The sequence below is a fragment of the Leucopleurus acutus genome (assembly GCF_964270905.1).
Source record: "Leucopleurus acutus genome assembly, chromosome: 12".
In the NCBI taxonomy this organism is placed as follows: Eukaryota; Metazoa; Chordata; class Mammalia; order Artiodactyla; family Delphinidae; genus Leucopleurus; species Leucopleurus acutus.
In genome coordinates, this window is record NC_139154.1 from 53,077,498 (window position 1) to 53,101,337 (window position 23,840).

General features: G+C 39.8%; 1 protein-coding gene across 1 annotated transcript in view; it reads left to right on the plus strand.

Moving 5' to 3' along the window:
* Nucleotides 1-23,840, plus strand: part of TTC27 (tetratricopeptide repeat domain 27) — a 186,848-nt gene that overhangs the window by 5,282 nt on the left and 157,726 nt on the right. The window contains exons 4-5 of the mRNA XM_082852062.1: nucleotides 6,301-6,441; nucleotides 11,362-11,464. Coding sequence (XP_082708188.1) covers nucleotides 6,301-6,441; nucleotides 11,362-11,464 — 244 coding nt within the window. The remainder of the gene's footprint in view (nucleotides 1-6,300; nucleotides 6,442-11,361; nucleotides 11,465-23,840) is intronic.

Sequence of the window (23,840 nt, forward strand, 5' to 3'; positions counted from 1 at the left end):
GGTTCAACCTATAAGAAATACTGAAATTAGGGCTCCCCTGGTGGTGCAGTGGTTGAGAATCTGCCTGCTAATGCAGGGACACGGGTTCGAGCCCTGGTCTGGGAGGATCCCACATGCCACAGAGCAACTAGGCCCATGAGCCACAACTACTGAGCCTGCGTGTCTGGAGCCTGTGCTCTGCCACAAGAGAGGCCGCGATAGTGAGAGGCCTGCACACCACGATGAAGAGTGGCCCCCGCTTGCCACAACTAGAGAAAGCCCTTGCACAGAAACGAAGACCCAACACAGCAAAAATAAATAAAATAAATTAATAAACTCCTACCCCCAACATCAAAAAAAAAAAAAAAAGAAATACTGAAATTAATGAAGACGTGTGGAAAGTGAATTTTGTCTGAGAAGACCTTTTCGTCAAGAGTGGACCTTGAGGGCTTCCCTGGTGGCGCAGTGGTTGAGAGTCCGCCTGCCGATGCAGGGGACACGGGTTCGTGCCCCGGTCCGGGAGGATCCCACATGCTGCGGAGCGGCTGGGCCCGTGAGCCATGGCCGCTGAGCCTGCGCGTTCGGAGCCTGTGCTCCACAACGGGAGAGGCCACAACAGTGAGAGGCCCGCACCGCAAAAAAAAATAAAATAAAATACGACATTGTTTCTCATCATCAAAAATAAAATTTAAAAAAAAAAAAAAAAGAGTGGACCTTGAGTTAGAACCTGAAAGATGATGAGGAAATGGACAGGTAGAGAAGAGAAAGAAATACGTTCTAGGTGCAGTCACATGAGCAGAAATTTAGAGGGGAGAAGAGTGCGGTGTTTGTGGGAAACGGATGCTTTGAGCCTGTTGGAGCAGCAGTAAAAGGTCAGCCTTGATGGGGCTCAGACCAAATCATAGGAAACTTTAAATAAGACCTTGTTTTTAATTTTTTTATTAGAAGTGCCTCATATGGGACTTCCCTGGCAGTCCAGTGGTTAAGACTTTGCCTTCTAATGCAGGGGGTGTGGGTTCAATCCCTGCTCTGGGAGCTAAGATCCCACAAGCCTCGTGGCCAAAATACCAAAATCAAAAAACAGAAGCAATATTGTAACAAATTCAATAATGACTTTAAAAATGGTCCACATTAAAAAAAAAAATCTTAAAAAAAAGAGTGCCTCATACATTCCAAAAAGCATACAGAATGTGTACAGTTTAAATAACAAAACTCCTTTGTTCCCACCACCCGGCTTGAGAGAGAGAACATCACCAGGATTGTAGAACAGAGCTTCCCGACTGCTGTTCCCCAGGTTTTGAGCCCCTTTGCCATTGCAGTAGCTGTGTGGGGCCAGGGCTGGGGAGAGCTTTTGAACTGGTCTCGTCTGGTGTAGTAGCCTTCTCTAGTTACCTGATGTGCACTACAAATAATAGCATCTTATGCATTTGCTCTGACTTGGAAAAGGTTGGGAAATACAGGGTTACAAGGTCCCCTGTGTGTGCTTCCTGGTGGTATCCCTGGCCCCCTTTCTCATGAACCACTCTCATGAATTTTGTGTTAACATTCCATTGCTTTTTTTTTTTTTTAATTTTATTTATTTATTTGGCTGCGTTGGGTCTTCACTGCTCCAGGAGTGCTTTCTCTAGTTGCAGAGAGCGGGGGCTACTCTTCGTTGCAGTGCGTGGGCTTCTCATTGCGGTGGCTTCTCTTGTTGCAGAGCGCGGGCTCTAGGCGCGCGGGCTTCAGTAGTTGTGGCTCACGGGCTCTAGAGCGCAGGCTCAGTAGTTGTGGCGCACGGGCTTAGTTGCTCCGCAGCATGTGGGATCTTCCCGGACCAGGGCTTGAACCCATGTCCCCTGCATTGGCAGGTGGACTCTCAACCACTGCACCACCAGGGAAGTCCTCCATTGCTTTTCGTCATGATTTTAGCACCTATGTATGTATGTATCCCCAGAGGACATATTGTTTAGTTTTGCCAGTTTTTGAACTTTATATAAATGAAACAAATTGTGTGTGTTCTGTGACTTGCTTTGCTCAGTGGTGTATTTCTGAAATTATACTATTATTCATTTTTACTATTGCATAGTATTCCAGTTGTATGAATATACCACAGTTTATATATCTGTTCTACTCTCAATGGCCACATGGGATGTTTCCATTTTTTGCAATATATTATGTACAGTGCTATTAGGAACACGTCTTCTGGGAATCATTTGCAAGAATTTCCAAGCACAGCATATGCTTAAAAAAAAAGGGATAGTGTTTGGTGCAGTGTGCTAGATGGAAGAGGCTGTTTTTACTGGCCCTCAGGCTGTAGTCGGGCAACCGCTGAGGACTAAGGGGATTGATATTTTGCCACACGTGGAAATGCTTTCCAGCACTGAGTTGGGAAGCTCTGCTGAGGACATATATCTGTGAGTGGAGTTGCTGTGCCCTAGGGTATATGCATGTTCAGCTCTTCTTGGTCATGTCATGTTGTTTTTGAGAGGATTATTCAGTTTATACTCTATACCAGCAATCTGAGAATTTGGAAGATAAAGGGAGTTGAAGTTTTTAAACTGGGGAGTGGCACATCAGTATTTTCTAGTTGTCATTTTCCTGTGCTGATTTATGTTTCATAGTTCTTGTGAAGGACAAATATTTGTGAATATACTTTATGGTCATGGAGTATAGTCATCAAAGCCAAATTAATTTTCCCTGCCTCTAAATTACGGCCTTGGCATTTTTAGCACTGTTTTTTGACCTCTGGTGCTAACCAGCCTCAGGGGAATAGCAGTGACGGTTCATTTCTGAGTAGGTCACCTCTCACACATAAAAGTTGATCTCCTAGTAATCTAGTTTTATATTAAGTTTATCTCAGATGTTGACTTTTTTTCACTATTCTGATAAATAAGTATTTTTGTATGTCATATGCTCTCTTGACTGAGGAGTCGTTCCTAAGGGAATTGTAACCTTCATTTTGTCTGTTTTAATTGAGAATATAAACAATTCTCTTTATTTATTTATTTTTTGGATTCTTTTATAGGTTATTACAGAGTGCTGAGTAGAGTTCCCAGTGCTATACACTCATCCTTACTGATTATCTGCTTTACATATAGTAGTATGTATTGTTCATCCTCAAGATTTATCCATGTTGTATCATGTCAGAATTTTCTTACTTTTAAGACTGAATGATATTCCATTGTATGTACATACCAGTTTTTTTTGTTTTGTTTTTAATTAATTTTTTTAAAATTTATTTTTGGCTGCGTTGGGTCTCCACTGCTGCACACGGGCTTTCTCTAGTTGCAGTGAGCGGGGGCTACTCTTTGTTGTGGTGTGTGGGCTTCTTGTTGCAGTGGTTTGTTGTGGAGCACGGGCTCTAGGCGCGTGGGCTTCAGTAGTTGTGGCACGCGGGCTCAGTAGTTGTGGCTCATGGGCTCTAGAATGCAGGCTCAGTAGTTGTGGCTCACAGGCTTAGTTGCTCCACAGCATGTAGGATCTTCCTGGACCAGGGCCTGAACCCGTGTCCCCTGAATTGGCAGGCGGATTCTTAACCACTGTGCCACCAGGGAAGTCCCACAATCCTCTTTAAAACTCAGCCATTTCCCAAAACCTCTGGAAGCACATTTAGAATTCGGTTGGAATATCAGTGTTATGTCACAGGAAGATAGGAAAGCATTTAATTTTTTAATGATGGTGATGCAAGGTAACTCTAGGAAAAGAAGTTTATTTATTTGTTTATTCATGCATTCACTCCTTTATTTATTTATTATTTACCCAAATAATGACATTTCCAGAGGACTTAGAGTAGGAGGTTTGGTAACCAACTAAACCTTTGAGTATCAGAGGTAATGAGATCCAAGTAGTATATCATGGAGTATCTCTTTGTGTAATTCTTTATTTGTTGCCCTGTTAAATTACTTGTTTGTTATCTTTAAAGATTTCGTTTAGAAGAAAATGATCTAAATTTATGCTACAACAGGTAGACATCTTTCTCATCTCAATGTGATTAGAATAAGGATTCTTTTCCTTAAAGGCATGTCTTATACTTCACCAGCTTGGTTTGGATGTTAGGAAATAAAGATTGTTAAATCCATCTAAATGGCAAGATGATTTGATGAGGCTGCAGGTCCAACTTGGGCACATTAGGCAGGGTCTTCTTTCTAGTTCTTTTTTTAAAAAATTTATTTATTTATTTATTATTTTATTTTTGGCTGCATTGGGTCTTTGTTGCTGTGCGTGGGCTTTCTCTAGTTGCAGTGAGCAGGGGCTGCTCTTTGTTGTGGTGTGCGGGCTTCTCATTGCGGTGGCTTCTCCTGTTGCGGAGCATGGGCTCTAGGTGCGCGGGTTTCAGTAGTTGCAGCATGCAGGCTCAGTAGTTCTGGCTCACGGGGTCTAGAGCACAGGCTCAGTAGTTGTGGCGCACGGGCTTAGTTACTGTGCGGCATGTGGGATCTTCCTGGACCAGGGCTCGAACCCGTGTCCTCTGCACTGGCAGGCGGATTCTTAACCACTGTACCCCCAGGGAAGCCCTTCTCTCTAGTTCTTAAGCAGTAGATTCACTTGTGTATTCGGTACCTCCACTTGGAGGTCTCACAATGTACCTCAGACTCATTGTGTCCAAGACTGAACTCATGGTGAGGTTCTTCTCCAAACCAGGTCTTCTTCTGGTGTCTGTGTCTCAGTGACCCACACTACCATCATGCAGTTGTCCTAGTCAGAAGTCTAGAAGTGATCCTGGCCCTGTCCTTGAGGACTTCCTCATGCTTAGCATAGCCCAGGAGCTTGCTGAGGGGCAGGAAGAGGTAGAGAGGTCTGAGGGGAAGGCAGCATGAGGTGGTAGGAAGAACACTGGTTTGGGAGTTGGAAAACTTGGGCTGTAATGTCTGTTCAAATGCTGATAACTTCTGTGTGATTTTGGACTGCACTTAACTTTTTTGTATCTGTTTTCTTCTGAAGTTGAGGCAGTTACAGTACTTAAATAGTTCCTTGATTATTGAACTTAAAAAAAAAATTCCTTCTACCCTCAGTGTAGGTAACAGTAAGCTTTATTTGTGGTTTGGTGGTGGTCATTCACGTTGTCTTTATTCCTCTAGTACACTTTTCAGTAATGATGAAAGTTAGACAGAGGATGAACCCACAGCTATTACTTTCTTACCTTTATTGAATGTTTCAACAAAGCATTGAGCCAGACACTGATCACTTGGATTGTTTAATCCTTACAAGAACCCTGTGAGGTTTAGGTTCTATTATTTTATTTTATAACTGATGAAACAGAGGCTTCAGTTAAAAAAAAAATTACCTATGCCCACAAATTAATAATCAGAAAAAGGACCCTATCCTGTGTCTGTGACTTACAGCCCATGTTCCTAACATTGAGCATTCCTACTATCGATTTTGTGGTGACTGTCAAAATGATTCAGTCCACATTTTAAAAACACAGGTGCTTGGTCTGTTGTAGAAAATCTCTGTTCAGTAAGAAGTAGATTTTTCAGAGGCATCCCTTTTGGGCAGCCTCAGTTCACATTGGTCCATGATTGTATGCCTACTCAGCATTTGATATGTAAGACCATGTTGTTTTTTGGCTTTATAGTAATTATGGAGCAGCAATGGTTTGTAATGACATTAGCCAGCTGGTGAAGCATATATGAAATGTAGGTGTTTAATATGAATACTTTCACATAGGGATGGTTTTTATTGAGAAGCTATTTTGTTGTAAGTAAATCTGTAAAGTCATGACGCTTCTTCAATAGTAGCATTTTCTTGGGCTTCCCTGGTGGTGCAGTGGTTAAGAATCTGCCTGCCAATGCAGGGGACATGGGCTTGAGCCCTGGTCCCGGAAGATCCCACATGCCACGGAGCAGCTAAGCCCAAGTGCCACAACTACTGAGCCTGCACTCTCGAGCCCGTGTGCCACAACTACTGAAGCCTGCACGCCTAGAGCCTGTGCTCTGCAACAAGAGAAGGCACCTGTGCACCGCAACGAAGAGTAGCCCCTGCTTGCCACAATGAGAGAAAGCCCATGCGCAGCAGTGAAGACCCAGTGCAGCCAAAAATAAATAAATAAATAAATAAAATAAATTTATTTTGGAACAAAGGGTGCAACTTGGGAAAAGCAAATTAAAAAAAAAAATAGTAGCATTTTCTTGATTGCCCTGTTCTCTAAAGTACAAGCAGGCAGCTGTCTGTCAGGGCAGGCTGGAGTTGTAATGTTAGGACTCCGTCCAGTGCCAACTGCTGTGTAATAGATCAGTGCCTGTGTTTCACAGCTGATTACCTGGAAAATATGTATTCTTGTAAAACATATAACGATTAATATGTTGCTAAATTATATCATCTTAAATTTTTTTTTTTCAGGTCAAAGGACTGGATGCACTTGTTCTGAGTTTGCTCATTCTAGATGGTGAATCAATCTACAGCCTGACCTTGAAGCCTGTACTGCTATTATTAGCACGAATTTCCCTAGTGAATGTAAGACATAGGCTGACAGCTATTCAGGTAAGGGAAGAAAAGGAGCCAGGAGATTCAGACCCAGGTGTGACTTTTGTGCCGATTAGCATAAAACTTTAGGTGTGATGCTGAAAATGTCTTGGTATATTTGTTTTCTAAGTCTTCTTTAGGTGTTTAATTTTAAAATCTGATGAAAATAAGCAAAAACTGTCTCCTCTCATGAGATTCGTCTAGTATAAAATGAGATGTTGAGCCTCTTTAATGGGGTTGTGTATATGTGTTGTGTGTATATTTGCATGTGTATAAATGTTCATTCTCTGAATCTTAAAAATAGGTTTAAAACACCCTTCATAGTTTTTTGTGAATTTCATGTAAGGATAATGAGTAGCCAGAAGTATAGCACTTTCAGTAGATCTTTTTTTTTAAAATTAATTTCACTTTTTACTGTTTTTTATTAAAGCTCCTAGAAATTTTTTTTTAATAAATTTATTTATTTTATTTACTTATTTTTGGCTCCGTTGGGTCTTTGTTGCTTGCACACGGGCTTTCTCTAGTTGCAGCAAGCAGGCTTCTTATTGCGGTGGCTTCTCTTGTTGCAGAGCACGCGCTCTAGATGTGTGGCCTTCAGCAGTTGTGACACGCGGGCTCAGTAGTTGTGGCTCGCAGCTCTAGAGCACAGGCTCAGTAGTTGTGGCACATGGGCTTAGTTGCTCCACGGCATGTGGGATCTTCCCAGACCAGGGCTCGAACCCGTGTCCCGTGCATTGGCAGGTGGATTCTTAACCATTGTGCCACCAGGGAAGCTGTTTCTTGATTACTGTTTCTTGGCTCACATCCTACCTTGTTTCATATTTGGGTTGGATTTAGTAGAGCATTTGTTGAATGTCTGTTATATGGTTTCTTTAGGTCACATATAAATTAGTGAGAAAAGCACTGATACGGATAGCTATTACGCATAGGAGGTGACGAAAACCACATGAGAGATTCGAAGAAAGTCCTTGAGGTGTAGTGGAGGTTGTCAGCTGTGCAGTGTGCAGGCTCCGTCACAACTGCTCAACTCTGTGCACCTAACTATTCAATCTGCCTTGTAGTGTGAAAGCAGCTGTAGATGATATGTATGTGAATGGGTGTGACTGTGTACCAATAGAGCTTTATTTATGGACACTGAAATTTACATTTCATATGCTTTTCACATGTCACAAAATATTATTTTTCTCTCTTTCTTTCTTTCTTTCTTTTTTTTTGCAATGATTTAAAAATGTAAGAACAAGTCTTGGTTTTAGGCTATAGGAAAACAGGTGGTGGGCTGGTTTGGGTCCATAGGCTGTAGCTTCCTGACTCCTGTCCTGATTGTTGCAACTTGGGCATACAGAGCTTGTATTTCCAGAAATAGTAAATCTAAATTTTATGTGAGATCTCCCAATTTCCAAGTGTTGGCTGAAAAAGTTTAAGAAACACAGTATTTCTATGGGCAAAATGTGGACTTGGTCTGTACTGTATAAGGCCTTACTTTCCTAAGCCTTTAAGTTGTGACAAAGAGGAGGTAAGAAGGGAATCATGCCTCTTTCAGCAGCTCTCATGAGGACAGATGATTTGGAATCAGTTGTACCAGAAAGGTTTTTTTTTGTTTTTTGTTTTTGCTGTACGCGGGCCTCTCACTGTTGCGGCCTCTCCTGTTGCGGAGCACAGGCTCAGCGGCCATGGCTCACGGGCCCAGCCGCTCCGCGGCATGTGGGATCTTCCCAGACCAGGGCACGAACCCGTGTCCCCTGCATTGACAGGCAGACTCTCAACCACTGCACCACTAGGGAAGCCCAAGAGAAGTGTTTTTAATAGATGGGTTTCAACATATCCTAGCAGATATAAGACCTTATCTTTGATTTTTTTGTTTAGTGATGTTAGCTTGAATAAAAAAACGTTTTCCCAAGTTGATCTGAGTTAAATGATCTTATAGACTGACTAGTACTTGGCCCTAAAGGAAGTATCATCAAAGCATGAGGTTGCTAAATGGCATTATTTTCTTTCTAGTGAGACTAATGGTCAATGAATTAGTGATACAGTTTTCTTGGTGGAAAACTTTCATCAGCAAGTACCTTCTTTAAGCATCATTTGTAAAAAGATACGTATAGTATCAACAGCTTAGGAGAACAAGTAAATATGTGAACTGCTGGTTGCAGATGTCATAGGATTGGAGACATAAGTTACCTGAGTTTCTTGGCAGATGCTAAACAGCTTTTAACTTCTCTTTCAAAACCCTATTTTCTTGTACATCTCCATGCAAAGATCATTCTGTGCTGAAACCTTGCCTTTCAGTTGAAATGTTATAGTTTTCTTTCCTTTGGGTCTTTGATATATTATTCTGTAAACGATGATGTTAAAAATGATTTCTTTGAGAAATGAAGATAAAATGATAAAGAAGCATGACATGCTTATCCAAGTTAATCTTAACCTTTTAAATTAATTTTGAAATGGCTGGATCTTAAGGAACATATCAGGTTGTTTATTATGATTTTATTTTTGTGGAACTATAAAAGAAGATGATTTTCCCCCACCCCCCTAGTCTGTGAAGTGGATAGACTAGTGTTAGTAATATGTGAATGTTGAGTAAAAAGAATTTTGGCTTTGGAATCAGACCAGAGTTTGTCTGGCTCAGCCACTTAACAACCGTGTGGCCTTAGGCCAGTGAATTTCTCTGAATATCAGTTTTCTTATTTATAAAATGGACTAAGTTGGGTTTCTTTTGAGTACACTCATGCTCCCTGCCTTCTAGGAGGTTATTGACTAGTGTGACTTGTCAATCAGAATATTCTGTAGTAAGTGCGATAATCAGGAGACAGGATCTAGGAACTATCTAAAGCAAGGCTTCTAGTTTTCTTTTTCTTTTTTTTTTTTTCTAGTTTTCTTTTTTATTAATGCCTCAAATTGTCTATTAAGTGATTCCTGACAGATAGAAAAAGGCACTTATATTTTCTAGTAGAAAAATAGGCTATGCTTTCTTTCTTTGTTTCACACTCCCCCTTCTCCCATCTGAAGATTTTGGGTTAAGAGTTAGTTTATAGATCTGATTTTAAGAGTTGAGCATCTTATGTTGTATGTTTTCTTAAAAGGGCAGTCTCTTTGACCGGATCGATCTAAATTCCCATGTCTAGAAAAGGAAAGACTGCTGCCAGACCTGACTCACTTATTGGCTGACAGCAGATAAGGGACAGATAATTGAAATATAGACTGACTTCATCAGCCTAGTGATAGGAAAAGAATGAAAATGAGACAGCACCTCAGGGAATTAAATTAAAAATGATGTGAAACTTTATTAGATAATTCTACCTTTCCTTTCCTTAGATGGACTGAGGGAACAGCATTAATAATTAGAAAAGGTTTTGTCAGAGGGTCAATTCATTTGTGATTTTTTGATTGTTGTAGCATTTGTGTGTAGTTTAGAAGGGGAGCAAGCAGTTTTACCCCTTAATCAAATGAAGAAATTAAGTTCAAGTAAAAAAGAAAATGCTTTTGGTAGTTAAGCTTGATCTCCTATTAGTAGGTATTGCTTTAAAAAAAAAAAGGAAAATTAATTTTTCACTCCTTTGTGCAATATAATTTAGAGTAACATAGTTGTAATTACGTTAGATGATTCAATGCATGATCATACTTGGTAATTTAATGAGCCTATCAAAAATATTTAATACTACTTGCATGCATGCGCGCGTGCACACACACACACACACACACACATGCATAGCAGAAGATCTAGAAGAATATAAACCTTTGTCATGGATTTTTCTGGGGGAGGAGAATGACGCTGAGGCAGCAGAAGAGAGACTTTCATCTTCACTGCGTATGCTTCTGTATTGGCTTGTTGTTGTTTGTTGTTGTTGTTTAATAAGGATGTGTTGAAAAGTAAGAGTAAGCATCAGAGAACTGAGAAAAAGCTACTGTGTTCTCAGCCTGTGCATTAGTCAAGATAATGTATAAAATGCAGTTTCTACCCTCCAAAATATATGGACCAGGTATTTACACACTTGAAAAACAAGAGCTCTGCAGTGTAGTGCTAACTTCTAAGCACTGTGTGGAAGTTTAGAGAAGTGAGAGACCAGTGTGTGCCCTACTAGTGGGAGAAGGCTTCATGGAAGAGGGTGTGGAAGAGATCTTCCCAGTTTGGGGAATATCTGAACCCAGGGTATATCTTACCTTGTAGTTTGCGTAGCATACGTTGCTTCAAGGAGGATACAGAGATGAGTAAGACATGATTCCTCATCTTGTTGGCTAGATGGCAGACAGCATTGAAAGCTAGGATGACATACACGAATACGGTGGAGTGTGTCTGCAAAGAGAGGTGCAAACAATGTGCTGGAAGTTGAGATGAGGGAAAAAAATCACCCCATAGGAGGTTCTTGGGGGAGGCCTCCTAGGATTGTTGGTATTGGGTTATGGTGCTGGTAGAGTGTCACGGCAGAGCAGCACGATTACAGTAGGCATTTTTTTTTTTTTTTTTTTTTTTTGCGTTATGCGGGCCTCTCACTGTTGTGGCCTCTCCCGTTGCGGAGCACAGGCTCCGAACACGCAGGCTCAGCCGGGCCCAGGGCCCAGCCGCTCCGCGGCATGTGGGATCCTCCCAAACCGGGACACGAACCCGCGTCCCCCGCATCGGCAGGCGGACTCTCAACCACTGCGCCACCTGGGAAGCCCTACAGTAGGCATTTTAAAGGAGGAAATGGTAAGTTCGAAATGACATCAGGAAGCCCAACTGGCTACAAATACAGGCTTTGAGAGAATGGAGGAGAGATGTTATTCTCCTGGAAGACATGGCAGTGGATTTGGTATTATTACTGAAGACATAGCAGCTTATTGAAGGGTAAATTTAATCTCACAAATGTAAAAAAAATTTTAAAAATTGATTTGAATTAATGTGAAATTTTTTTCCTAAGGGTCCTTTTAATTCAACGTAAACACGTTGGTGTTTCCTTTTTCTAGAGCTTGCCATGGTGGACTTTGAGATGTGTGAATATTCACCAGCAGTTGCTTGAGGAACGCTCACCTCAGCTCTTTGCTCTTGCTGAAGACTGTATTGATCAAGGTATGTCGCAGATGTTGTTTGCTATGAGCATGTAGCTCCATTCTGTTTTCTTGGCTAAGACATTCCTCTTTTTGTCTGTTGTTTGACAGCAGATGGTAACTTTTTGTGTTCCATTCTTTCTGGATGTGGAATATCACAAATTATTAGGATGTCAGATTATAGGATTTCTTCTTTGTCTTTGAATTTTTAAAAAGGCAATCACTATTATTTATATACCTACTTAAAAAGAGTGATTTATTCTATGTAGCTCACCGTGATTTTATCACAAACTGCCTAAAAGTATTTAAGTATTTTCGCGGTTCTTTAATGTAAGAAGCCTCATTAGAAACAAATGTAAACTCCCTCTATTTAAAAAAATCTTTAACTAATTTGAACTGGAGTAAATTGTGCCAAATTGCATGCAGAACAGGAAATTATTTATCCTATATCCTACTGAGTACATGAAGAAAGGATTCAGGTTTTCTTTTTTTTAAACATTTTGTAGAAAATACATTTTACTGAGGATGACAGTGGGTAGAGAGGCATTTTTGCATTTTGTTTTATTGTTTTTTATTGTAGTACATAATGTACCTATAGAAATGTGCCTAGATATAAATATAAAATTAAGTAAATGATCATAAACCACACACCCCTGTAAATGCCTTTGTTGCAGATGCCTCTTATGTCTTTTAGGAAAACATTTTGAAGAAGGGGGAAAATCTTGGGTACCTTGATCCTTGATTTCCCTGGGATTTTGGAACAGTTATTCTTAACAAAAGTTGCCAAACAAAAACAAATTCTCTTGTAGTGAAGGAATACAGAACACAAGTAAACTTGAGTTCAGAAATGAACTTCTGAGTTTCAGAGAAGGGATTTGACATTAACTGTGCCTGATTCCGGAGCCCTTATTCCTCTCACATCACAAGAGTATGAAGTCATTATGTATGTGGGTGCGTATGTGTGTTGGGGGTGGTGGTTAGTATCACTCTGCGTGGAGAAGCAGTGATCTGCTCTTGATTGAGGCGGCACATCCGTGAGGGCGTAAGACAGCTCTTGCGGGTGTGGGCATGTGTAATTGCAAGATGCTGCTGTACCTTTCTGGAGTCTGGTTCCTTTAAAGGTGCATCTGTATAGTAACAGGCTAGGTCACAATGCACTAGAGAGGACATTAGTTTGTGCGGTAACACATACTAGTAAGCTAGAAACTAGTTTCTCAATTTTGTTCTAAGACAGAAATACATACACATATGCTAATCTTAGATAAAATGAACATCTATATGTGATTCAAAATGAGAATGTCAGGTAAATATTATTCAGTCAGTATAATTGTTATTTATATACCTGGACTTAGTTTATATTTGTTCAGGATTTTAGGTTATGTAAGAGTGTGGAACAAGCAAGGGTATGTTAGATCAGACTTGTACATGTAAAAAAAGTTATTCTGAGCTTAAACTTTGTATATATAAAACAATATTTGTTCTGCCATGAGATTTAAACCTGACATGTTAGCAGATTGTTTTACTAAATGTAAGCAGTTTACTTTTCTATACAGTGACATTTCACTACATGTACAATGATGCAATGAAGTAACAGAACTGAAAAACAGTATTTCTTTTTCCTGTAAAAGTCTTTGGTTTAATGCTTTTGGATTACAAAAGGTTTTTATGAGCAAATTTAGGCTGCTGAACCATCTATATTTTTGTTAAGACTGTAAGCAACTCACTGTAAGTTGTGAGCAACTTGAGGGCTGATTTTTTTTTATAGTAAGTTTTTTTTTTCTTTTTTTTTTTTTTTCTTTTTGCGGTACGCGGGCCTCTCACTGCTGTGGCCTCTCCCGTTGTGGAACACAGGCTCCAGACACGCAGGCTCAGCGGCCATGGCTTACGGGCTCAGCCGCTCCGCGGCATGAGGGATCTTCCCAGACCGGGGCACGAACCCGTGTCCCCTGCATCGGCAGGCAGACTCTCAACCACTTCGCCACCAGGGAAGCCCTTGAGGGCTGATTTTTTTTCTTGTTTCTGCTTAATGCCTAGAAAATAATAAATATTTAATGCATATTTGTTGAATAGTGATAGCTAACATTTATTGAGCCTTTTCTACATTCACTTTTCAGGGGAGAAGTTGCAGAACTCCCTCTATTTGTCCTCCATCTTGATAGTTTGAACTTGAGTTTACTTCTATACAGAAGTTTTTCAAAAAGTGAAATGTTATAGAAATTATGAGAAAATTGATCCTATCCAGATACCCTATGGGATCTTGAATCTTCTCATTATAGTGTTGCCTAAGTGTGGAGTTCTCTTGCAAATGAAATATGAAGTTGGACTTGGAGAAAATTAAGACCTGATGCCCAGTTTAGCAGACGTCATTGTCCTCTTTCTATTTTTAGTAAAATGAAAACTGTATAGACTAAGTCTTCCCGCATTCATGCCATTTCATATTTTTAAAATGAAGTGAGATACGTTCCATAAACAAACTTAGTGCAAGGGAAACAGAGGAGTGGGGGCTCACAAAACTGGTAAAGTTTTGAAAGTCAGAGATGAGTTGAACTTTACTGATACTAATGGGGAAAAAAGCTGATTTTTCCTGAGGATAGTGAAAGCGTTTGGAAGAAGATGGCGTCAGGATTCAGCCCACTATTTAATTTTGTAAAAGGTTATTATATTATACTGTGTAGCATATTATACAGTTTCGTATGCTTCATTATACTTTTATGGAAAATCGGTAAATGAACAAAAAAACAAGGTGTCACTGGGAGTTTTTATTTCTCTTTTTGTAAAGGAAATCAAGTTTGATGCAGTTGCCAGAGGGAAAGCTCCATCTCTTCCCTTTATCCCATATAATATATATAAATCTGCATTTATGTCTACATCTTTACCACATCTCAGTGACTAATGTTCTTAATGATGACCCTTAATTATTAAGAAAAGAAAAAAATACCTTTTTTATGTACCATTTTCAAAGGTAGGAACCATATGAATGATAGGAACCATTCTCTGCTTAGAGAGAATTCTAAGAGGTAAAATTAGGTCCTCAACAGAAAGTGTTAACTAAGATATCTGGAAGATATGACTCTAAGTGACTCATTCCCCAAGTGGTCTCAGTTCTTTCCTGCAGTATATTTTAGCATATCATTTGCTTTGCCTTGCAACTAAGAATTTTTTATGTTGCTGTTCTAGGCTAATCAACGACATTTTTTATTTTATCTTCTCGTAAATTGGTCCATTTTGGCTATGTCTAAGTGTGCACATAGTCTTAAACTGCAACATTTCATAAACAATTTTATTTAAAAAAATGTTCTGGGATTTAACCCAAATGTTGACCCAACAGTCAGTTATAACTGAAATATTGTTCAGTGTCCAGAGAAGAATATTATATTTGAAATGTTGCCCTTGAAGGATCATCAAAAAGTTGGCAAGATTTTTTTTTTTGCTTCAGTCTATGAAACATAAGCAACTGCGATCTTTATATTTTTGTCCAGGAATGTTGCATCAGTACAATGTAGTGGAATATAACCCATCAGAATGTCAGCATAACTTTGCTGGACTGATCACATCTCTGAAAGGAGTGAGTTAGAATCTTGAAAAGTCTGATCCTCAGCGCACTCTGAGATCCTCTTTTGGATGTCATACTGATGAAACCATGATTCTCTGAAGGCTGCTTAAGGGCACACAATCATTTATTGTGGGATCTGATACTGAAAACGTGTTCCGTATAGTGCATGAGATGTAATATTGAGGTTTAGGTATTTGAAGATGAGCTTATGTCTAAGAGAAAACAGGCTAAAATGCTTTGTCCGAGATTCCATTGTAACATTTACAGGCAGCTCTGTGCCTCTAGGCTTAGATTGTTTCCACATAGAAAGAGTTCGTCAAGAGATTAGTTTCTTGATGACTGATGAATGTATCGATTTTTAAAGATAAATTTGATACTTTGGGATGGATGTCTTTAAATATACTAAGTATAATTATCTAATTATAATTACCCATGTGAATCCATAGGGATTTCATTTTAACATAGCTTTCAATAATCTCATGAGAAGAGATTTTGGTTTTAGCATACATTTTAAATATATGCTAAATATATTAAATATATGCTGGTTGACATTTTGATCCAGAAGGTCATGAATATTCATTTCCATGGAGAACCTACTGATTTATTAAAATAGTAAATATATGTCTGTTGGGTCAACATGCTCCTCTTTCTATTTAAACTTGAGTTATCCAAAGCTTAAAACTTTGTGTTCACGGTTGACTCATTGTTTTCCATCATTCTTCGTATCTAGCCAGTTCTTAAATCTTATCAGTTCATCCCTAAGAGTTCCATATCCATCCTTCTTTTCCATTCCTACAACTCTTATCCTAGTCCATGTCTGAAATCTTTAGTTTGGAAAGGCACTTTAGAGATTATCTTGTCCAGCTAACTCATTTTACAAAGAATTGAGACTCAGAGAGATTCTCCAAGAACCAGAACTATGATCTGGAGTTTCTGACTCCAAATCTGTTTACTCTTCTTTCCATTACTTTTCTCCAAACTGGTCAGTAGGGCAGAATTCTAACATCTAATAATAATAATGCAGTTTACATTTCAGTAGTTCTTACTCCACACCAAGTACTGTTCTAAGTCTTTAAATATGTTAACTACCTTATTCCTTGCAACAACTCTATGAGATAGAACTGAAGACTTGATATAGGAAGGTGTAGCAGTGGATTTGTGTGCTTTTGTTTTTGCAATGTTTTTGAAGTAAATTAACCTACAGTAAGACTCAAATTTAAGGTGTACAGTTGGTGATATTTTATATATGTATATACTTGTGAAATTATCACAATCAAGATAATTAAGAGAACCTAGAGTTTTAAGATCTGACTTTCAGTTTCTGTTCTGTCACTGACATGCTGTGTGCTTCAGGGAGCTCGTCTGACTTCCAAACCAAGAGTTTTCTTCTGCGTAAAAATGGTCTTTAAGTCCTTACTAGGTGTAAAATAATGTGATTCTTTGTAGGCCAGCTTCCCACCCATCCTAATGCTGGGATCTTTTGGAAGATTGTGTCCAAAAATGTTAATTTCCGGGCTTCCCTGGTGGCGCAGTGGTTGAGAGTCCGCCTGCCGATGCAGGGGACACGGGTTCGTGCCCCGGTCCGGGAAGATCCCACATGCCGCGGAGCAGCTGGGCCCGTGAGCCATGGCCGCTGAGCCTGCGCGTCCGGAGCCTGTGCTCTGCAACGGGAGAGGCCGCAACAGTGAGAGGCCCGCGTACCGCAAAAAAAAAAAAAAAAAAAATGTTATTTCCTTTTTCATTGGGCTTTCTGAGATGACCTTGAGAAGGAGCTCATTCCATTGTTGGGATCTGTAATTGCTACAAAGTGCTTCCTTTTAGTAAATAAAAAAACCTGCTGGTCTTTCACTTGCTAGCTAGCTACAGCCGTGCTGTCCAATACAGTAGCCACTAGCCGCATGTGGCTAATTAAAATAAAAGAAATGAAATAAAGAATTCAGTTTCTCTAGCCCCATTTCAAGTGCTCAGAAGCCACCTGTGGTAAATGGCTACCATTTTGGACAGTGCAGCTGTGGAGTATTTACATCGTTACAGAAACTTTCATTGGCCGGTGCTCCTGTTGAGCAACAGAATTTCAGGGTAGGTCTATCCTTCTTTCTGTGTGGCCAGCCTTGCAGTTCCTTAAGGCTGTTATCACCATCACTTTGTGTCTGAAGGGTTGCACCTGACTTGTAGGCTCTTTCTTGGCCTTCCTTTCTTCTGCCTGTACAGTAGTGCTGGATTTTTTTTTAAAATACCAATTTCATCATGTCATTTTTAAATTAGGAAAATCTTTAATCATTCCCAGTTTTTTTTTTGACTTTCTATTTCCTGCCCAACTTGATATTTAATTAAAAAAATTTTTTTGGAATGATTGATGAGTTCCAGTCACTGTGGTAGTTGCTAGGGATATCAGTGAACTCAGTGGGTTAGGGAATAAAATGCAAGTGAAACCGTGCACCTCAGATTGGGACTTGAACCCACGCAGCCGGGACTTGAACCCAGCCAAAACCCTGATTGGGAACTCGAACCCAGGTGGCCGGCACTCGAACCGGGACAAAACGGACAGGTGATACCTCCAACTGAGATCACACACTTGGTTTCAGGACTTAATGAAGCTCAGGTTCTTGATGTCTCATTGCAGAAAGAATTCAGTGAGAGACAAAGTGATAGGTAAGAAGTGGATTTATTTAGAGGGAAACACACTCCACAGACAGAGTGTGGGCCATCTCAGAAGGCGAGAGTGGTACCAGGGTATGGGGTTGTGAGTTTTTACAGGGGTGGGTAATTTCATAGGCTAATGAGTGGAAGGAGTATTCCAGCTATTTTGGGAAGGGGTGGGGATTTCCAGGAATTGGGCCACTGCCTACTTTGTGATCCTTATGGTCTGTCTTGGAACTGTCATGGCGCCTGTGGGTGTGTCATTTAGCTTGCTGATGTGTTACAGTGAGCATATACTGAGGCTCAAGGTCTAGTGGAAGTTGACTTGTACGCCATCTTGGGCCCATTTGGTTCTAATCAGTTTTTTTTTTAAAAAACATCTTTATTGGAGTATAATTGCTTTACAATGGTGTGTTAGTTTCTGCTTTATAACAAAGTGGATCAGCTATACATATACATATATCCCCATATCTCTTCCCTCTTGCATCTCCCTCCCTCCCACCCTCCCTATCCCACCCCTCTAGGTGGTCACAAAGCACTGAGCTGATCTCCCTGTGCTATGCGGCTGCTTCCCACTAGCTATCGGTTTTACATTTGGTAGTGTGTATATGTCCATGCCACTCTCTCACTTTCTCTCAGCTTACCCTTCCCCTCCTCCCCTGTGTCTCAAGTCCATTCCCTAGTAGGACTGTGTCTTTATTCCCATCCTTCCCCTAGGTTCTTCATAACCATTTTTTGTTTTCTTTAGATTCCATATATATGTGTTAGCATACGGTATTTGTTTTTCTCTTTCTGACTTACTTCACTCTGTATGACAGACTCTAGGTCCATCCACCTCACTACAAATAACTCAATTTCCTTTCTTTTTATGGCTGAGTAATATTCCATTGTATATATGTGCCACATCTTCTTTATCCATTCATCTGTCGATGGACACTTAGGTTGCTTCCATGTCCTGGCTATTGTAAATAGAGCTGCAATGAATATTGTGGTACATGACTCTTTTTGAATTATGGTTTTCTCAGGGTATATGCCCAGTAGTGGGATTGCTGGGTCATATGCTAGTTCTATTTTTAGTTGTTTAAGGAACCTCCACACTGTTCTCCATAGTGGCTGTATCAATTTACATTCCCACCAACAGTGCAAAGGGTACCCTTTTCTCCACACCTTCTCCAGCATTTAGTGTTTGTAGGTATTTTGATGGTGGCCATTCTGACTGGTGTGAGGTGATACCTCATTGTAGTTTTGATTTGCATTTCTCTAATAATTAGTGATGTTGAGCATTCTTTCACGGGTTTGTTGGCAATCTGTATATCTTCTTTGGAGAAATATCTATGTAGGTCTTCTGCCCATTTTTCGATTGGGTTGTTTGTCTTTTGATATTGAGCTGCATGAGCTGCTTGTAAATTTTGTAGATTAATCCTTTGTCAGTTGCTTCATTTGCAAATATTTTCTCCCATTCTGAGGGTTGTCTTTTGGTCTTGTTTATAGTTTCCTTTGCTGTGCAAAACCTTTTAAGTTTCATTACGTCCCATTTGTCTATTTTTGTTTTTATTTCCATTTCTCTAGGATGTGGGTCAAAAAGGATCTTGCTGTGATTTATGTCAGAGTGCTCTGCCTATGCTTTCCTCTAAGAGTTTTATAGTGTCTGTCCTTACATTTAGGTTTTCATCCATTGTGAGTTTATTTTTGTGTATGGTGTTAGCGAGTGTTCTAATTTCATTCTTTTACATGTAGCTGTCCAGTTTTCCCAGCACCATTTATTGAAGAGGCTGTCTTTTCTATATTGTGTATTCTTGCCTCCTTTATCAAAAATAAGGTGACCATATGTACATGGGTTTATCTCTGGGCTTTCTATCCTGTTGCATTGATCTGTATTTCTGTTTTTGTACCATACTGTCTTGATTACCATAGCTTTGTACTATAGTCTGAAGTCAGGGAGCCTGATGCCTCCAGCTCCTTTTTTCTTTCAGAAGATTGCTTTGGCTATTCGGGGTCTTTTGTGTTTCCATAAAAATTGTGCAATTTTTTGTTCTAGTTCTGTGGAAAATGCCAGTGGTAGTTTGATAGGAATTGCATTGAATCTAGATTCCTTTGGGTAGTATACTCATTTTCACAATGTTGATTCTTCCAGTCCAAGAACATGGTACTTCTCTCCATCTGTTTCTATCATCTTTAATTTCTTTCATCATTGTGTTAAAGTTTTCTGCATACAGGTTTTTTGTCTCCTTAGGTAGGTTTATTCCTAGGTGTTTTATTCTTCTTGTTACAGTGGTAAATGGGAGTGTTTCCTTAATTTCTCTTTCAGATTTTTCATCATTAGTGTATAGGAATGCAAGAGATTTCTGTGCATTAATTTTGTATCCCTCTACTTACCAAATTCATTGATTAGCTCTAGTAGTTTTCTTATAGCATCTTTAGGATTCTCTATGTATACTATCATGTCGTCTGCAGACAGTGGCAGCTTTACTTGTTTTCCGATTTGGATTCACTTTATTTCTTTTTCTTCTCTGATTGCTGTGGCTAAAACTTCTAAAACAATGTTGAATAATAGTGGTGAGAGTGGGCAACCTTGTCTTGTTCCTGATCTGAGTGGAAATGGTTTCAGTTTTTCACAGTTGAGCATGATGTTGGCTGTGGGTTTGTCATAAATGGCCTTTATTATGTTGAGTTAAGTTCCCTCTAGGCCTACTTTCTGGAGGGTTTTTATCATAAATGGGTGTTGAATTTTTTCAAAAGCTTTTTCTGCGTCTATTGAGATGATCATATGGTTTTATTCTTCAGTTTGTTAATATGGTGTATCACATTGATTGATTTGCATATATTGAAGAATCCTTGCATTCGTGGGATAAGCCCCACTTGATCATGTTGTATGATCCTTTTAATGTGCTGCTGGATTCTGTTTGCTAGTATCATTATTATTTTTTTTTGCAGTATGCGGGCCTCCCACTGTTGCGGCCTCTCCCGCCGCGGAGCACAGGCTCTGGATGCACAGGCTCAGCGGCCATGGCTCGGGCTCAGCCGCTCTGCGGCATGTGGGATCCTTCCTTACCAGGGTATGAACCTGTGTCCCCTGCATCAGTAGGCAGACTCTGAACCACTGCGCCACTGTGGAAGCCCTGTTTGCTAGTATTTTGTTAAGGATTTTTGCATCTGTCGTCATCAGTGATATTGGCCTGTAGTTTTCTTTCTTTGTGACATCTTTGTCTGGTTTTGGCATCAGGGGGATGGTGGTCTCGTAGAATGAGTTTGGGAGTGTTCCTCCCTCTGCTATATTTTGCAAGAGTTTGAGAAGGATAGGTGTTAGCTCTTCTCTAAATGTTTGATAGAATTCACCTGTGAAGCCATCTGGTCCTGGGCTTACGTTTGTTGGAAGAATTTTAATCACAGTCTCAATTTCAGTGCTTGTGATTGGTCTGTTTATATTTTCTATTTCTTCCTTGTTCAGTCTCAGAAGGTTGTGCTTTTCTAAGGCCCTGTCCATTTCTTCCAGGTTGTCCATTTTATTGGCATATAATTGCTTGTAGCAATCTCTCATGATCCTTTGTATTTCTGCAGTGTCAGTTGTTACTTCTCCTTTTTCATTTCTAATTCTTCTTATTTGAGTCTTCTCCCTTTTTTTCTTGATGAGTCTGGCCAGTGCTTTATCAATTTTGTTTATCTTCTCAAAGAAGCAACTTTTAATTTTTTTGATCTTGCTATTGTTTTCTTCATTTCTTTTTCATTTATTTCTGGTCTGATCTTTTGATTTCTTTCCTTCTGCTAACTCTGGGTTTTTTTGTTCTTATTTCTCTAATTGCTGTAGGTGTAAGCTTAGATTGTTTATTTGAGGTGTTTCTTGTTTCTTGAGGTGGGACTGTAGTGCTCTAAACTTCCCTCTTAGAACTGCTTTTGCTGCATCCCATAGGTTTTGGGTCATTGTGTTTTCATTGTAAATTGTTTCTAGGTATTTTTTGATTTCCTCTTTGATTTCTTCAGTGATCTCTTGGTTGTTAAGTAGTGTATTGTTTAGCCTCCATGTGTTTGTAGTTTCTACAGATTTTTTCCTGTAATTGATATCCAATCTCTTTTTTGTGGTTGGAAAAGATACTTGATATGATTTCAGTTTTCTTAAATATGCCAAGGCTTTATTTGTGACCCAAGATATGATCTGCCCTGGAGAATGTTCCACGCGCACTTGAGAAGAAAGTGTATTCTGTTGTTTTTGGATGGAACGTCTTATGAAGTCCATCTTGTTTAATGTATCATTGAAAGCTTGTGTTTCCTTATTTATTTTCATTTTGGATGATATGTCCATTGGTGAAAGTGGGGTGTTAAAGTCCCCTACTATGATTGTGTTACTGTCAGTTTCCCCTTCTATGGCTGTTAGCATTTGCCTTATGTGTTGCGGGTCTCCTCTGTTGGGTGCATAAATATTTACAATTGTTATATCTTCTTCTTGGATCGATCCCTTGATCATTATGTAGTGTCCTTCTTTGTCTCTTTTAATAGTCCTTATTTTAAAGTCTATTTTGTCTGATATGAGAATTGCTACTCCAGCTTTCTTTCGGTTTCCATTTGCATGGAATATCTTTTTCCATCCCCTCACTTTCAGTCTGTATGTGTCCCTAGGTCTGACGTTGGTCTCTTGTAGACAGCATATATGCGGTCTTGTTTTTGTGTCCATTCAGCCAGTCTGTGCCTTTTGGTTGGTGCATTTAATCCATTTACAATTAAGGTAATTTTCGATATGTATATTCCTATTACTGTATTCTTAATTGTTTTGGGTTTGTTCTTGTAGGTCTTTTCCTTCTCTTGTGTGTCCTGCCTAGAGAAGTTCCTTTAGCATTTGTTGTAAAGCTGGTTTGGTGGTGCTGAATTCTCTTAGCTTTTGCTTGTCTATAAAGGTTTCAATTTTGTCCGTTGAATCTGAATGAGATCCTTGCTGGGTAGAGTAATCTTGGTTGTAGTTTCTTCCCTTTCATCACTTTAAATATGTCCTGCCACTCCCTTCTAGCTTGCAGAGTTTCTGCTGAAAGATCAGCTATTAACCTTATGGGGATTCCCTTGTGCTGTTTTTCCCTTGCTGCTTTTTAATATTTTTTGTTTGTATTTAATTTTTGACAGTTTGATTAATATGTGTCTGGCGTATTTCTCCTTGGATTAATCCTGTATGGGACTCTCTGTGCTTCCTGGACTTGATCAACTATTTCCTTTCCCATATTAGGGAAGTTTTCAACTATAATCTCTTCAAATATTTTCTTGGTCCCTTCTTTTTCTCTTCTTCTTCTGGGACCCCTATAATTCGAATGTTGGTGCGTTTAATATTGTCCCAGAGGTCTCTGAGACTGTCCTTAATTCTTTTCATTCTTTTTTCTTTATTCTGCTCTGCAGTAGTTATTTCCACTATTTTATCTTCCAGGTCACTTACCCGTTTTTCTGCCTTAGTTATTCTGCTGTTGATTCCTTCTAGAGAATTTTTAATTTCATTGATTGTGCTGTTCATCATTGTTTGTTTGCGCTTTAGTTCTTCTAGGTCATTGTTAAACGTTTCTGTATTTTCTTCATTCTGTTTCCAAGATTTTAGATGATCTTTACTATCATTACTCTGAATTCTTTTTCAGGTAGACTGCCTATTTCCTCTTCATTTATTTGGTCTGGTGGGTTTTTACCTTGCTCCTTTATCTGCTGTGTGTTTCTCTGTCTTCTCATTTTGCTTAACTTACTGTGTTTGGGGTCTCCTTTTCACAAGATGCGGGTTTGTAGTTCCTGTTGTTTTTGGTGTCTGTCCCCAGTGGCTAAGGTTGGTTCAGTGGCTTCCTGGTGGAGGGGACTTGTGCCTGTGTTCTGGTGGATGGGGCTGGATCTTGTCTTTTTGGTGGGCAGGACCATGTCCGTTGGTGTGTTTTGGGTTGTCTGTGACCTTATTATGATTTTAGGGAGCCTCTCTGCTAGTGGTTGGGCTTGTGTTTCTGTGTTGCTAGTTGTTTGGCATAGGGTGTCCAGCACTGTAGCTTGCTGGTTGTTGAGTGGAGCTGGGTGTTGGCATTGACATGGAGATCTCTGGGAGATTTTTGCCGTTTGATATTACATGGAGCTGGGAGGTCTCTGGTGGACCAGTGTCCTGAACTCGGCTCTCCCACCTCAGAGGCATGGACCTGACACCCGGTCGGAGCACTAAGACCCTGTCATCCACATGGCTCAGAATAAAAGGGAGAAAAAAAGA